At 42.4% G+C, this 16,951-nt stretch overlaps 1 protein-coding gene across 1 annotated transcript; it reads right to left on the bottom strand.

The window, feature by feature from the left end:
• Positions 1–488: 488 nt before the first annotated feature.
• Positions 489–13,244, bottom strand: rhag (Rh associated glycoprotein). The gene is made up of 11 exons (XM_020097676.2): positions 13,063–13,244; positions 8,634–9,294; positions 5,115–5,298; positions 4,850–5,000; positions 4,203–4,350; positions 3,793–3,959; positions 3,518–3,655; positions 3,049–3,170; positions 2,844–2,917; positions 2,623–2,696; positions 489–1,839 (listed from the first exon to the last, which is right to left on the bottom strand). The coding sequence occupies exons 2-11, from the start codon at positions 8,806–8,808 to the stop codon at positions 1,765–1,767; spliced, it is 1,308 nt and encodes a 435-aa protein (XP_019953235.1). The 5' UTR covers positions 8,809–9,294; positions 13,063–13,244; the 3' UTR covers positions 489–1,764.
• Positions 13,245–16,951: the final 3,707 nt, after the last annotated feature.

Genomic DNA, 16,951 nt, shown 5'->3' with positions numbered 1-16,951 from the left:
GACGGAGCGGAAACAGCAGCTCGTGAAGCATGTGTCGATTTGTTTGTTCGATGAAAAGAAGTTTAAAAAAAAAAAAAAAGTAAGTGAAGAGTTGAAGATACTCGATGTTTTTAAATCTGTCACCAGCTGCGATGAAGGAAACAAGTTCTGATCTCTAACTGTAAGTTTCCTGAAAGTCACTTATTGAATTTAACCAAACCACTGGACAGAATTAAATTAAGGCTGGAGAAGATTCTACATAATTAACATTAAACCCAGGGGGGAAATATTGTCTGAGCAAAGTTTCATGACAGTCCATCCAAAGGCTGTTCAGGAATTACAAAACCACCCCTGAAGCTCTAGATGTTAATTCAGGGAATGAATCATCATCCATCATTTACCAACTCAACTGTGCCAAACATATCAAATATTGAAGCTTGAAGAATTGTTGTCGATGTTGCTGTTGAAACGCCATTTAAAAAAAAAAACCACACACACACACACACTGGTATTGTACAAAAACATATTTATTATGACAGTATTAGTATATTATACAAATAAGAGCATATGTCCACTGTATAAAAATACAAACATCTGGATGCATATTTCAGTGTTCTGGGCGTCACACTTCATTGAAAAAAATCATTGATTAATGTGTTTGTGTTGTGGTCAGTTTCATGCAGCCCTGCAGTCATATGTGTTGATGTTTAGTGCACAACCCCCCCTGCACTCCAACACCACGGACCATAAACAACAGTAACTCACCCACAGAGACAAATAAGAGACAGAAGACTGTTGCATAAAAATATATTAGTGTGGAAATGGGTAAAGAAAAAAAAGGAGACATCTGCACCTGATAAAATGCTCGTCTTCATGTTGCATTTCTTTATTATTATTCCTGAAATACTGTGTGTTCAGTACCACTGATGTGACACTGCAGGGCCTCAATGAAACTCACCATGTCAGTCCGACTAACTAAACTGTACATACATGTAAAAAATACATTTCATGTAAATAGTAAAAAGTGAAAAGTTACAATCAGATGCTAAATGCACGGCTCTGGATGCAATCACCACTGCATTAAAGTAAACTCACATGCAGCTGCCCTCGGATGGACAGAGAATTAGCTGGAGGCAACGCAGAGATAAGAAACGCGTAGGTTAATTAGTTACGAGAATATCGATGCGACTATCCCTGCCCACAGAGTCGGACTCTGACTCAAAGTGAAGGTACTGGGCTCCAGTGAGGTAACAGTGAAGCAGCGGGTCAGAGCTAAGTTTTGACTCCTGTCTTTGTCCTGAGAGCTTCAGCAGAATAGTTTACACCAAGTGTGTGAAAATATAAAAGAACATATGATGAAAAAAAATACACTCTATACTAGTATCTCAAAACATGCTTATTATAATATAAAATGACTTAAATGCTTATAGAAGCTGTGACACTACTATCGTCTGTGGCCTGTGGCTGTGGAGGATTCATCACAGCGTTCAGTGTAACAAAAAAATCCCTGAAGGTTTGTGTTTCAAAGTCTTTCAAAGATTTTGTCAATAGGATTCATTTTAATCATGTCAATTGTCAGAATAAGATAAAATGTTTGTAAATGCCCATGTGTGAAGAAAACTGCTTCAAAATCGTGTTTGTGCTAAAGAGAAGATTAAATCCTCCAATAAAAGAAAATCGTATTCATATAACAAAGCAAGTTGTTATCTGTGGTCATCGCGTAGCAGATTAGTAATCCTTCTTACTAATTCTCCATTTTAAGATCGGTGCTTGATGGGCACATTTTTAAGCCTCTGCTTTGTTCTTCGAGTGATCGGCATGAGCCATGCTCTCCTCGCTCTCGTCTTCCTCCTCGGGAACCTGCAAATTCAATTCAAACAACTTTATTAATCCCACTGGGGACAATGGAGCAACAAAACATCCCACAGACAGATGCAAGGTACAGGGGAGATGAATGAGCGATACGAATATATAAAGAATTAAGAACAAAGTTGAGGACCATAAAAAAGTTAAGAAAGTGGATGAAAAGATGAATATATTAATATTAATGATACAAGATAACAATATACTCTGCGCTTTTTAAAGGATTTTTCTGGTCACAAAAATAATTCAGATCTAAACCAGCAGATACAAGAGAAACACAGGAGGCTCTCAATAAAGGTCTGATGTTAAAGCAACGAAGAGAATGACAGGACACACGGAAAACGAGTGGATCCTCTGCTGCTCACTTTTCACAATAGCCTCAGTGTTCATATACAATATACAACCCAAATGATCCAGAAAGGTTTTGAGTAGTTTAAGCATGATTGATAATTTCATCTTAAACACAAGAAAGTTAATTCACCTGATAATCTCCTAATGAAGTATTCTGATGCAGTGAACCACATCAGTTAATTGTATTTTATTTGTCTCGCCCATATTCACAAATCACAATTTTCCTCATAACATGCTTAACAAGGAGCAACATCCTCTGTCCTTAACCGTGAGTGAGGGAGAAACCTCAAACAGAGGAATCCATCCATCCACCTGACATCATCCCCAAACCACATTTTTAATAACTTATAAAACATCCACATCTGTCACTTTTAATATTAGACAGTCTAGAAAATGGACATGATGTTTATGAGGGGTGGGATTTCTTACCTCCCAGTAAATAGAGTCATCGAAGCAGTTCTGGTCTGGAGGCTGTCCCAACATCGGCAACTTCATTATAAAACCTAGAGGAAGAAAATGAATTGTTTGATCAATCACATGTTGCCCCCTTTCTTTTGAAAACGACACAAAACTCTGCTCTTTCCATTGAGCTGCAAAGATGTTTCACCATCAGGTGTCGCATTCTGGATTTCATCTCCACCTCCACCCACCTGTAACAGCTCCTCCAACCAAAGCGAACCCGAGGGATGAGGCCAAGGCAGCAGCTTGCATGGCAGGGTCACCTCTGAAGAGGAGGAGGAGGACACAGGAAGATGTAAGAGCAGGAAACGGACACTCAGCTGGAGTATAAGATTATTTAAAAGCTACGTTACAGTTACGTGTGTGTGTGTTGTGCTAAATGTGGCCTGCTCTTACCCCTCCTTCTTCCCCAAAGTGACGGCCACGATACCAGCCAGCCCACCCAGGATGCCAGGCATGCCGTGCAGATTGTGGACACCGCAGGTATCCTGGATGCCCAGTTTTGATGCCAGGATGGGCTGCAGAGGAAAAGAGGCATCTTAGCAACGAAGGTGAAATTCTTTTTTAAAAGGTGAAATATGCAGTTTGATTTTTAGAAAAGAGCTTTTTGTATGAAAGACGTTTTGCAGCTAAATGTGGAAAATGCTCATCACATCTTCCCTGAGTCTATGGTGACAGTGCAAAACCCGCTGATATTCAATTAGCATATATTATATTTATTTATCTTCTGCAATTTCTTAAAAAGCATTTTCAATATTTTAAACTCAAGCTTTTTTTTTACCATAATCTTTTTCAACCTCATTCAAAACGTTCAGAACTGATCTGATGTCCTTTGGTTTCACCTTCGCTTTGACTTTCAACTCACAGTTAGGAACTTGAAGCCGAGTGTAGAGATGACGCCAGCCACCAGTCCAATCAGCATGGCCCCAAATGGCTCGATGTTCATGTCGGCGCACGTTCCCACGGCAACACCGCCAGCCAAGGTGGCATTTTGAATGTGCACCTACAGTCAAGACAAGTGAATATATCTGAAAACCACATTTAAAAACAGACACTGATCAAAGTGCTGTACATTTCCCTAAGTATCTTCTATATTCTTGAAATAGTGTTAGTGTGAATATCAGGGGAAGGTTTTCAGACCATGTCCAGCTTTCCTTTGTGCTCCACCAGGCTGGAGATGGCGTAGGCAGAGAGCACACAGGTAGCCAGGGAGAGGTACGTGTTGATGACGGCGGTGAGCTGACTGTAACCGGGTTCAGCGATGGCCGAGTTAAAACTGGGCCAGAACATCCACAGGAAGACGGTTCCTGGAGAAGAGTGTGATAAAGAGACATGAATTTCAAATTGAAGTGCTCGTGATCATTTTGGCTTAACAGGATCAATACAAAGGTGAGGTCAGAGAGGCTTGATACGTGCTGCATGGATATTTGTGTCCACTAGGGGGTGTAAGTCATGAATGTGCAGTGATGAACTAGTGAGGTCCTCATGAAAAACACATTACAGCTGGAAACAGATGATTAAAAGGTTAAATGAGTTTCGCTTGTTCTTACCGATCATAGCGAACAGATCCGAGTGATAAACAGATCCGTCGTTCTCGTGTCCATTTCTCAAACCTGGGCGGTAAAGCACCCGAGCCACTGCCAGGCCGAAGTAGGCTCCGAAAGCGTGGATGATCATGGACGCTCCAACATCATTAGCCTGCAGAAAGGAAGATCCACAACTAAAATACAATCAGGCCCAACAATTGTCTTTTGTAAAGAGTAAAGTCAGGAGCTTTTAAAACTGAACTTCTGAAACGTAGTTAACTAGAATGTCACTCAGTAGAGAACGTACCCTCACAAGAGCCCAACATCCCCTTTTACACAACCACATTTATAGTCACTAGATTTTTTCACACATTCATAAATATCAGCCCCTAAACATCGCTGATTTATTTTCCCATCGAGATACAGAAAATGTTCCGCTGAGAAATCAAGGAATCCCTTCTCTTCTCTTCCACCAGTTTTTGTGAAAATCTGTTTAGTTGTTTTTATGTAACGCCGCTAACTAACAAACAAAGCAACCAACAGACAAATGGGCTGAGAACATAACGTTGGAGGTAATAACTCCTGCTTAGCTTCCGGCCACAGTGCAGTGATTCACGTAGCGCTCAGCTCCTTTACTCCATCTGCACATGCACGTGACGTCGTGCGCTCACCTGCAGAACATTCGCCACCAGATGCTCATTGATTGAGAAGATGGTGATCTCCAGTATGGTCATGATGAGGAGCTGCACCGGGCTGGTTTTACCCAGAACGGCTCCAAAGGAGATCAGGACTGTGGCTGTGCTGAAGTCTGCGTTGATGATTCTGCAGGAAACAAGTCATTAGAAAAACAGGAAGTTGCAGGATAATGAGAAGAAGAGGTGGAACACAAAGTGATGTTTTTTAAATTTCAATCATGTTTTTTGAGGCGGGTCGTACTTGAAGATGTTGATTTTGATCTTGCCGTCGTCCAGGTGCCAGATGCCCTGCATGAGGAGGCCCCACTGCAGGCCGAAGGCGGCCAGGAGCAGGTTCACGCCCACGCTGCTGAAGCCGTACCTCTTGAGGAAGGTCATCAGGAACCCGAAGCCGATGAAGATCATCACGTGGACGTCCTGAAACACTGGAGAAACGGAGAGGACAGGTCAGTTAATGCCGCAGACTCGACGACAGGGCCCTGCTTTGTTGTGCCAGTCCCACTTTGGCCTCGGCTAAATGCGGACATGAGATTGAATCTGATTAATCACACATGAAATGCTGACTTCAATTAGATATGAGCCATTTGCTGCCACTTTCCCATTCATGGTGGTATCCTTCTGACTTTGTAGTTTAAATGATTTATTGAGCGGTTATTGGGCCTCACAGAAGCAATTTCCTTCCACAGGAGCTGTATTGTCGGCTGTGACCTGTCGGTTGGAAAAGCAATTAAATCGCACTGGGAAAACCCTGTCTCTGTTGCCCTGGTTCTATTAAGTGCATATGATTTAGATAGTTTACACTCATGAAGTCTCAGTGGAGCAGACGTTTGGCAAACCCTTATCTGTAGGTCTCAGCTGACAAAGATGGCGGCGTTATGAAATTTGTTTGGCATATTTCCCATATTTCGTTATCTATAGTCTCAGCTGTACGAGCGCTGGGAGCACGTTGGGGCGCTCCCTCCAACAGTCACCGCCATGACAGGAAGTGGTGCTCATTTTTTTCCAGAAGCCTTTAAGCTTCATGTGATGAGCCCCTCGTGGAAAATGCATCAAGTTGGAGAAACGGGGGAACAATGGGTTTCATTTCCAGTTAGTATAATTTCTAATAATGTGGACGCTATGGACAGGACACACTCTTTGTCTTTGAAAAGGTCATTGCTGCTGCTCCTCCGTGTTTAACAAAGGTTGATTCTTTGAGAGGTTCACACATTTATCATAAAACACAATGAACTCTTTTCCACTTCGATGTTTGTAGTAGTAGCTTTGATATTTGTTTGCCGGAGACGTGTGGGAGGTTCGTTCACACGAGGCAACGCAAAGCAAACTGTCGATAATTTGGTGAAAGATGTGTCTAAAACTTGTTAGTATTACTGAGATTTTTGAGCAAATTGTGCATTCCATCAATGAGCTGGATCTTTTCCTTCCTGCAGCTGAAACAGACCAAACTCTATTTGGAATCATTGATATTTTAAAAGTGTCTTTGCTGAGTATCAGAAATGAAAACTGAAAAAATTAGAATTCTCATTTTTTTAACTGATCTATATTCCGGTCAAAATCTTACAATTGCTCAGCCTGATTCCGTTCCTTGCTCGTCAAAGTTGCATGGAACAAGAAGAGCCGCTCAGGGTGGGGAGTGGGAATGAAAAACGCCCCATTCTCCATGTTACAAGTGAGCGTACTATAAAAATCATCTTGACTCTGTTATTTGAAGGTGAGATAGTTGCATGATGTTGCTTGAAAGTCAAAAATTCCATGTTGTTGGAATGGAACACAAAAAATGATTTGAGTTAAGAAGAGGATGATCACAAACAGAGTGGTAGCTGCAGCATGTTCAGTTTAACATGAGATCCGTGCAGCAGTCGAGGTGTAAATATCTCATGACGGTGAATCAGACTTGCTTCCCCTGCAGCAGGAGCTTCTAGTGGAGCAGATTGAGGATGGAGGGGAGGAGGTGAAGTTGGAAAGCAGCTTCACTAACTGGCACCACGCCCAGATGTTAGGTAACGCCGCGCTCTAATCTTCAGACGATTTGTGCGAGCCGAGAGGAGAGACAGAGAATCCTCTGAGGACCCACGGTGCTGCAGCCTCTAACAGGAGTGATGCAATCAGTGCAAAATAAAAAAATAGTCATTCTGAAACGGTCGAGCAATAAATTCCCTCAACTTTGATGTTTTCACTCTGCAAATCAAATCCTCATTAAGATGAAATGATTCTTCAAGAGTCTGAATCGGAAACGAGTGAAGTGTTCATCCCACAAGACGACCAGAGTTTATTTCTGGTGTTGACATTTATTCCAAAAATATGAAGGGGTTTGCTGTGACAGATTCTTTTTACTCGCCACATTTCTCTGCTTATTTGTCTTTCTCTGAACTATAATTACAAACGTCTGGATAGTGGAGCTCTTTGCACGCAACCGCCGGCCTCACGCTTTTTCACCATATCTAGTTGCATTCATGGCTTTGGCTCATTCAGAATAATTTAACATAGCTTAACACAGAGATGTTTTTAAGATTCTTATGTCCCTGAACATCTTATTACAGCAGTTTACAGTGAAGATAAATCTATTTTTAAAGTCTCTCTCCACCATAAAACGCTTATTGTTAAGTCACCTTCACTTCGCTGAATGATGAACTGTATGTGCAGCAGTTTGATATTGAACATTTCCATGTTGTTCATCAGAGTTTCTATGCTAAACTATATCCTAAGTTCAGGATTGATTCATATGCATATCGAAAAGATTATATATCAACTAGTTAAATACAAATTCTGGTCCTGTTAACAAAATATAAAAGTGTTATCATGCAAATATGCAAGCAAACAGTATTTACATGTTTTTGATGAAGCAACATCAAGCTATATTTGCAAAAACCATTTCAGTCAGTATTTCCATACATTTAGACATGACTAGATATAATACACAGCATGATACAAGTGAAAAAGGAATTAAAACAAACTTTGAAAATACATTTTTTTGCAGAAGGTGTATGTTTTATGCAGAGCTAATCTCTCGGGGTCACACCTGCCCCACCCAGTCATGATCAGATGTCCACAGAGTTAAAGAGCAGCTAAATGTTGCAGGAAATCCCTGATGGAGAGACGAGATCAAGATGCAAAGTCGACTGCTCCACACTAACTAAACCTCCGTGTTTAAACAACATCCCTGTGACATCCATGCTTTTAAATGAACCGCATATTTCAAACAGAACCTTTCTGCTCCACTGTCTGTAGCTCTTCATTATCCAAATCACATGTGACCTCCTCCGTTTGAGACCTGACACTTTCCCTGCAGGATCCTCAGCTGCATGTGTGTGAATAGACTTTGTGTCAAGATGAGAATGTGACCCCCGTGACTCTTTATTGCCTTCAGCAGACCTGCGCTGGTAACAGGCTCCAGATTCTTCTATTTCTATTTGCAAGTAATTGGAAAATTCAGCCCGTAAACAGAATTCACGTTGATCTAATGAAAGTAGTTGTGCTCCCCAGCGCTTCAAATTCCGAGAGTAAACAAGCAAAGTTTGGAAATGTGGAAATAAGTAGAAATAAATTTAAAACAGCCTTCTATCGGTGTCACAAAGCTTTGCAGGATAATTGAACTTATTTTCATTCAGGTTAGTTTTAACTCAAAACAACAACAATGATAATATGCTGCAACCATTACATGATTTTTTTTTAAAACTCAAAAGCCATATAGAGACCAGTTATTCAAACATCCAGCTGCAGGGCATCCCTCAGCGTGCAGCCCCACATTCAGTCCACTTACTGGGGTAGAGATCCATTGGATTTTCATTGTGAGTCTCATTGGAGTGAACGTCGTGCCCGTGACCTTTGCCATCGTCGTAGACCGCGAACACTGCAAACAGTATGATGGCGATAATCTCAAAAGTCAAGGCCACGATGGGGAACTTCAGCCTCATGTTGGTGGCGTACGCAGGCATCCTGACACGAACTCTGGTTATCTGTGTGACACGCACTAACTGCCTTTCAGGGGTTATGCTGTGTCAAGGGAGGGAGGAAAGTGGTGTCTGGTTTTAAACTGATGTAGGTTTCATGGCGACCAATGATAGGGCAGAAGACTGAGGCCTGGGTGGTTACACCCCCCTCACGCTCTTTGCTCACGGGGATGGGTTTCCTCTCTGGACGTCGGAGGGGACAAAGCAAAACACAGACGTAATGACATCCAGTGAGCGGACATGGGAGAAAAAGTTAATGACTGCTTCTTCCCACTCATTTTTCACTGTCAAATAATCTAACACATGTCTCTGCAGAGGGATATTTGTTGTTTACATCTGTTGCCTACTGGAGTTCACATAGCACCTATCATGCAATTACAGTTTCTCTCTTCTATCCACTCTGCTGAACGCTGTTCCTCTTTCTCAGTGCAGATGTTTTGAGTCCTTCACCTCTGCAGTTTTTTGACGCACCTGCAATTTCAGATACACTTTTTAAAAGTATAGCAATACAGAACTTTGAATAATAATAAATCACAGGTAAAAGTACTGCATCCAAGACATACAAATGTAATATCAACAGAAATGTCACTGTAAATGTCAAAAGTTATTAAATATGATGATAATGATGATAAATATTGACGGGCTCTTTCGTGGTAATCCATCCTGGAGTTTTTGCGTAATCCTGCTACCAAACAAACAAACAAACGCAGAATAACTATGTTACTGCCAAATGAGTGTGGAGTAAAACAGACATTATTTAGTCTCTCATGTGTAATTTCACTCCAGCACAAACATTCAGTAATGTACACATTTCGTCGGGTGAATCCAGAGGAGGGTGTGCCTTTTGAAGCACATTGTGATTCCAGCCATGACCCCTGCAGACAGTGGATGTGACAGTCATCAGGTTACCTCCGAGTTCAAGGCCTCGTACGTTCAACTGTTTGTCTTGTGTCATCGTTACATACTGTGCGTGCCTCTGCTTTACAAGCGGACGCCGCCTCTGATTGACCTGCAGGTTCTGATGCAGCGAGCAGCTCCCACATCGAGTGTGTCGACGATCTGAGGCCTCGGGCCAGACCTTCATTTGGGCCAAGAGCTTTAAGAATGAGCCGAGTAGTTAATCGCTGCCAGCAACACTTTTTCTGTTTGTCTTGGACTTAAGAGCAGGGAGGGTTTTCCCAGACCCTTCGGGGAAATTACTTCCAAATGTTGAGAGATATCGAACGCTCTGCTCGTACAACTCTGCCCGTGCTGACTCAGAAACTCATTCGCTTTGCGCTGCAGAGTTTTGCAGGAATACTCAGCAGATCGTGGCGGCCGTTGTGCCCCAAGACGAGCTGTGCCAGGGGTGACCTGAACAGCACAGGAGGATTTGTGGTCCAACTGTCATGGTCATTCATTCATGACGGCTGCAGATACTCCCTCACATCGGCTTCCTCTTTTTTTAGCACTGGCTTTATTTTTATTTTTTTTAGAAATAAATAAACTTTGGCTGTGTGACTCCTCTGACCCTGTACAATGTTTGTATAGAGCTGAAACAATCTGCAATGATTAACCCATTAATACGTCTGTAGTTTGTGATCTTGAGGCCTGAGAATAATTCTCTTCGCAGCTGTAATCAGTCAGAGTTTTGACAGAGAGCATGAGAACTGTTTACATCGTCAAGACTGTTCGATGGCAGTAAACGCTCTCAGTCTCATATTTCACAGCAGGGAATCCCAGAGGTGCCCGTGCTCGTAGATTTCTGCTTTTGTCAACATCTCTTCTCTCACGTTGCTTTTTCAGGATCCAGCTGCGGATTCTTGATTAGACGCCTCCTGAAACCTGTGATGTCTGGTGGTAACAGCGTGGAACGTCCTCCATGTTTGTGTACAGATTAAACAAACATCAGCTTTAAAGGTGCAACTGAATTTTAGCCGCCACCCCCCTGCTTCCAGTCTTATGCTAAGCTAGGCTAATTATCTCCTTGCTATAGCTCATAGAACGTTCAAGGTTGGAAGTGAGCATTTCATGTAACTCTAGATTTGGCAAGTATCAAAATTTTTGCTGACTTTCCGAGTTCTTGTTCTATCTAACCTTTGAGGAGGGGGGGGATCTTGGTTTCAATTTGTCTGATGATTTTGGCGATGGCCCTTATCCACAGAAACTCAAACATCTTGAAGTGTCTCTGGTTGGACCAGTTGCATAACAGAAACGTCACCAACACACCCACTATCTCGCTCTGAATCCTCCGGACGATGACCTGCTTTAGTTACACATGGGCTCGGTCTGACATTGAACAGTTGGTATCAGGGACCTGTCGTGGTTAAAGTCCGTCTAATGTTTTCTCACATGCAGCTCCTCTGGGTAATGTCAGGGTTTCACTGCAGTGTGTGAGAGCAAGTTTTGGTTCCTGCTAGTTTCCTTAAACAGACCCTATTGTTGCTGGTGGAAATAAAAGTGTTGACTTGTTTACTCCCTCAGAATTCGGTTTGAACATAAAAGCAAAGCTCATGCGAAGAAGCGGCTGAATATTCTTTCATCAGCCGAAATCAGTTGGAATCTAGCCTCCCTGTGAACTTCACATTCCAGGAAGGCCATTAAGCGATTTATCTCAACCCCACCGTAAAGCGCAGATTTGTGGAAAATAAACAAACCATCAGACCCAAATGTTCTCCCTCCTTTGTCTCAGAGCCCCACGTGACGTTACGCAACGTACACGACTACACGGACTGTACAGATGATACTGCGCTCACGCTGTCCATCTGTCACAGTCTCGGTGTAACCGCGAGAAGACCCGGTGAGGGGAAGGGTTCAAAGAGAGGATGATGGACGACCACTGTAGATGTTGCATCAGGACATTCTTGGACAGGCCTCAAATATAAGTCAAGCTGAGGTCAGGAGGATCATTGTCTCCTATATCTTTTCTAACAATTTATTTTTTTGGGATGAAAGTCTAAATCTGTCAGAGCTACTCAAAGGTCAGTTTTTATGATGGCAGAGTTAAATTTATTCATAGAAGTCGCACAATATATACAAGTTCATCAAATACCAACCAGCAAGCTTTCATTCATTCATGGAACTCTATCAAAGTACATTTTCTCACTTGTTGTTTTGACCGCCTTGTCTCGTGCGGTGGGCACCACCTTGCAGCTGTTATTTTTTAAGGCTACCCCCCCCCCCCCGACAGTGGCTGTGTTTTCTCAGCTCTTTCTCATACAAAGGTCGCCTCCACGCGCATCATTATTCTGAGCCCGAACTCCTACCGTATTCACTTCTTAGCACTTGTGTGGACGACCGGTATGTCTTAATGAGGAGCGGTCTTTTCGAATGACCTCTGCACTCGTGTGAAGCTCCATACATGCCTCTTGTTGGTTACTCTGGGGATCAGCGCTGCATTCCTCGGTTCGGACGACCCCTCCATACAGAGATATGTGTAGTATGTGGCTGATTAGAAACAGAGGCCACTTGGTCTGACAGACAAAACCCAGGTCTTTGCTCCTCATTAATCAGAACTGTAAAGCAATCGTTCTTTGGTGGGGTGGGGTAAGCTATATGTAACATCATATACCGCTCTCCTACATTTGTGCGTGAGCTCCACAGAGCTTTGCATGTGCAGTATCTCCAGTAATCCAGGCTGATTTACGAGGCCCTGATAAGTGAAGGAGGGGAGTTCATCGTGTGTCGACTGTACCTCGAGGTGCGGAGGAGATACTTTTATGCAGCTGTTGGGAGATGTTTGTTGTTATGCCAGGTTTTTCCTAGAGTTCAGAATGTCTAAACCTGGAAGTCCAAGATATCTCACCCGAATAAAAAATGCCAGATTTCACACACTCATCGATAACAGATCCCAAAATTTAAATTAAGATCCTGAGAAAATCAAGAAAAATCTTAAAGAAAGTGTCTCTTGATCTGGATCTTATACCGCTTCCATTCATCAAGTTTTATGGTAATCCGTCGAGTAGAAACTATCTAAAATACCATGAAAGCATAACTTCCTTGGTTAAAAATACTGTATGCATGTGACTTTACAGGTCAGGGCCGGCACAGAGCACAGAGCAGGTACAGGTTCAGTATTTAACTCAAGGACACTGTGACAGGTGTGAACATATTGGCTCTGGCCACGTATGACAGTTATGAAACAGCTCCTGTGTTGTGACTTCCTGAAAGAAAGACTCTGAAGCATTTCATCTATGAAATGATCAAAGAAATATCTCGGAAAATTACTTCATATTTTGTATTTATAACTTTGGTACATACCTCACATTTGCAGCTGCAGTGTCATTTTTGTTTTGTCGAGCCAGCAGGTTTTTCATTGACTGGTGTTGAAACTCTTGTGGAGATAAATGTAAAAAGTAAATATTCCCGTGGACTCAGCTTGACACACATCATTATCTCCACGTGCAAACTGCAGCCTGCAAAGCCTGGTGCAACGTTACAGCAGGAGCGGGCGGGTTAAAGGAATACATTGCTCAGTGGGCAACTGGTGAAAAAGATAAAGATGAGAAAACCCACGCCGGAAGAACAGATCTGCTCTTTTCTCATGAACTGCATGCAGTCGGAAATGCATCTTATTTTTCATTCCTTATTTATTTTGCTTTATCTCCTAGTGTGAAAATCTGGCAAATACATGAAGTAATACCACTTGTTTACTTCTTTACCGCTGCATGTGTGCTTGCAGTGAGTTCATCTGCGGCAACATTTCATTCCCAGCACCCCTGATGCACCACGGGGGCATGCACAGGAATGCAGAGGGATGATAGTGAGCAGACACCTCCTTTACATCCCGGGGGCCGCAGTCCCGCCACACACCCCGCCCCCTCTGAATGTACCCTACCCCTCGTTTCCTGTGCCTCGGGCTGAGGGGAACAATTGCACACCCTGATAAGCTCGGAGGGAAGACGACGTAGATGCGTAATCACCATGTTGGCTGCGAGCAATCAAGAACAATCACAAGCCCTCTTCATGTTTATGTTGCGGTGGCTGTTTGTGCTTTTTAAGTGGCCGACCATTCTTTCCCTATATAGCATTGCATAGTGGTTTGCATCGCTTCTGTATCTGTGCTTGGTTTATTCTCCTCGATTCCCTCAGTTACTGGTGATAGAAAGTAACTTCGGCATCAAATAGAAGCCAAATAAAACTTAAAGGTCCAGTGTGTAAGATTTAGGTGAAAGGGATCTATTGACAGAAATGTAATGTAGAATAATCCTCATGATGTTTTCACTGGTTCGTTTCCTCCAACTTGTATGAATTGTAGTTTTCTCTACCACAGAAAAGACCCTTTATATTTAAATTATATTTACATCACAATTTACATCAAGGGGGTCTTCTCTACGGAGGCCGCCATGTTTTTTTTACATTAGTCCAGACTAAACAAACTAAACACCTTTAGAGTTTTTATGACAACTGAAGCTACCAAATGTTCTTTTCCATGTTTGTCAGTGGAGGGTGAGGCGAGGGGTGTTCAGCTGCAACATGCAACTTCACCTCTAGATATCACAAAATTCTACACACTGTACCTTTAACTTTAAGATAAGGTCTCGATGAGAGACACTGCCTCCTCACGCCCTCCCTACACCAGCATCTGGTTCTGCACTCCGCTGCAGATGCTGATAGGCAGCGCCTGTTTGAAGACGGCTGGGAGCGCCTGAATGTTTAACAGGTGTGCAGAGGACTTAGAGCTTGTGCCTATTGCGTTACCGTGGGATGAGCACCGGGCATCAGTCAAAGCAGAGTGCAGACAGAGGAGCGTGCGTACAGTACGAACACTGTGGGACCGAAGCCACATGTGCAAAACGTGATACAGAGAAATGTCTGACATATGCTTTTTCCATGACAGCAGGAAGATGTAGAGTAACCGACCCTCTGGAGCTATTTATGCTTTTTAAAGATGTTTTTTTCTTCTCAGCACTGGACGCCCTCCAGTTTAAATCCTCAAGAGTGAAATAAGCTCAGCAGTTTTCGTGCAACTGAAGATTTTAATTAAAGATGCACTGTAAAGATTTGAAGAGAATAGATTTATGGTAATCGGGATTTAATATTTTGATGGCCTTAGCTGGCTTCCTGTCCAAGTTAGGCTCTATTATGTCGACATTTCAGCCAATGCTGACAGTATGCATTCTATTTGAGGGAGTGTAACAGGCCAGCTTCAGGGACGGGGGCGTTGGTGGTGGTGTCTGAGGTACTTTAGTTACTTTGCAGTGTCGTGGGACTTCACTTATTTATTCACACACAGATAAATCTTTGCTTTACTCCTTAGTTTCCTCAATTACAAAGATAACACAGTCCCAGGCCACTGCAGGTATGAAATGTATGATAAAAAAATAACTCCAGAACATATTATCTCTGACATTTGTCCCGTTGTAGGGGGAAGTGGTGAGAAATGCATTCAAGCAGCGGCAACATGTGACAGGTCATGATCTCGCCTTCGGTTTATAATGTCACCGCTAAGCCACGTTTTTCTGTCCTCTTTTTAAATGTCAAGCTAATTGCATGCAAAGCAGAGTGTGCACAGATGCATTTAAAGACACATAATATAACTGCTGTCTTCCCTCAGTCTTTATCCTTATACATTTAAATGTTCCCGGCCTGAGATGAGCTGCTGTCGTGTTATTGTTGGATAAAAGCCTGTTGACAGCCAGCGCCGCGGCTTCCTCTGCAGCACATCCTGATGTCATGCTGCCTCGTAAACATGCAGCCTCCCTACAGTGAGGTTGTAATTGCTTTATCTAGCGCCAGCTTCTATAAATGACGCCTAATTGAGGGACGTTCGCCGCACCCTTTCCTCACGCGGCAATCAACCTGCCGCGTTATCACCGCATCTTAATAAAAACTAAAATGATTGGGCCACAACCCAGAACTTCCGATCGAAACAGGGAAACGAAGGAAGGAGGAGGGGGACTGAAAAAAAAAAAAAAAAAAAAAACAGCAACAGAGAAAACATCCTGACCTAAACGACATGGGGAGTGGGCTTTAAATGCACAGGATGTAGAGATTGGTGGATTGAGGCGTGTCAGAGTAGAGACGGGAGGAGAAAACGACTTGTCACGCAAACAACGGGAGGAGCTATGATATAATTAATGAGTCTATTTGAAACATTTACAGAATGCACAAGTTGCCGGTATCCATGAGAACAGTCATGCAAGTTCTAGCTGTGTCATTAAATCTTAATTCAAAGCAATTTAGCTTTATTTACTTAAATGCAATTCAGAGAGAATGTATGTTAAACATGTCTTTTGTATGATTGTACAGTTGTTTAAATGTTTGCTCACATGTTAGTCATTATGGGAGGCATGATAATTACATAAGAGCTGGCCAGATGTACAGTATAGAGACCGGTTACTGTATATGGGAGACCATGTGTTTTTCCTCTCGTGACAGACTCGCATCTCAAGCCAAAGCTGTGAGAGCAGCACCATAAATTAAAAAAGACACGGTTGATTTCAAACGTAACAAACCGCAGTCGGTTTATACAAACAACTTGGTGTGATAATATTTCCAGTTTTCTCAGGTATGCGTTTGTATATATGTGCGTGCACGCAGTGTTGCTTTAGGGTTCAGGGAGGCATACTTAAACACAAACCTCAGTATATTCTACTGCAGACGTTCTGAACCATTACTGTGATTTAAGATCACATCATCCACATTTATTAAGTGTAAAAACCAAAAGTGAATAAAGCTACAGAGGCCTCCTTTTGTTATGAATTATATTCATGTTGGATGATTCCACACCTCTGACTTTACATCCAGTCCAGAGAAGTCAACACAACCGTATATAGAGAGGGACAACGTGACAAAATTCCCAAGAGCAAAGCCAAAGCTCTCCTCCTAAATGTTAATGGATGGGACATAGACACAAAAGTTAAATTACTGTATTTTTTTTCAAAGATGGTTTCTGTTGTTTTGCGTAGTTCTTATCACACTGATGATTGTTCACATGTAAGTTTGTAAGTGATGCTTTCATTTTTTTATGCTATGAAAACGGAGTTGAACACTGTATGAAATAGCCGATTGAACCTCTCAGTTAATGATGGGTAAAGCGCCATATTCTCCTCTGGTGGAAAGTTCCCTGGTGCAGGCTGATTTCGTGAATCAGTTTAAAACAGACCGGTGGTCACTAAAATCCTTACATACAGACGTGGTGAAAGAT

Source organism: Paralichthys olivaceus, chromosome 19 (genome assembly GCF_024713975.1).
Source record: "Paralichthys olivaceus isolate ysfri-2021 chromosome 19, ASM2471397v2, whole genome shotgun sequence".
Lineage (NCBI taxonomy): Eukaryota > Metazoa > Chordata > Actinopteri > Pleuronectiformes > Paralichthyidae > Paralichthys > Paralichthys olivaceus.
This window is presented reverse-complemented; position numbering and strand designations above follow the sequence as displayed.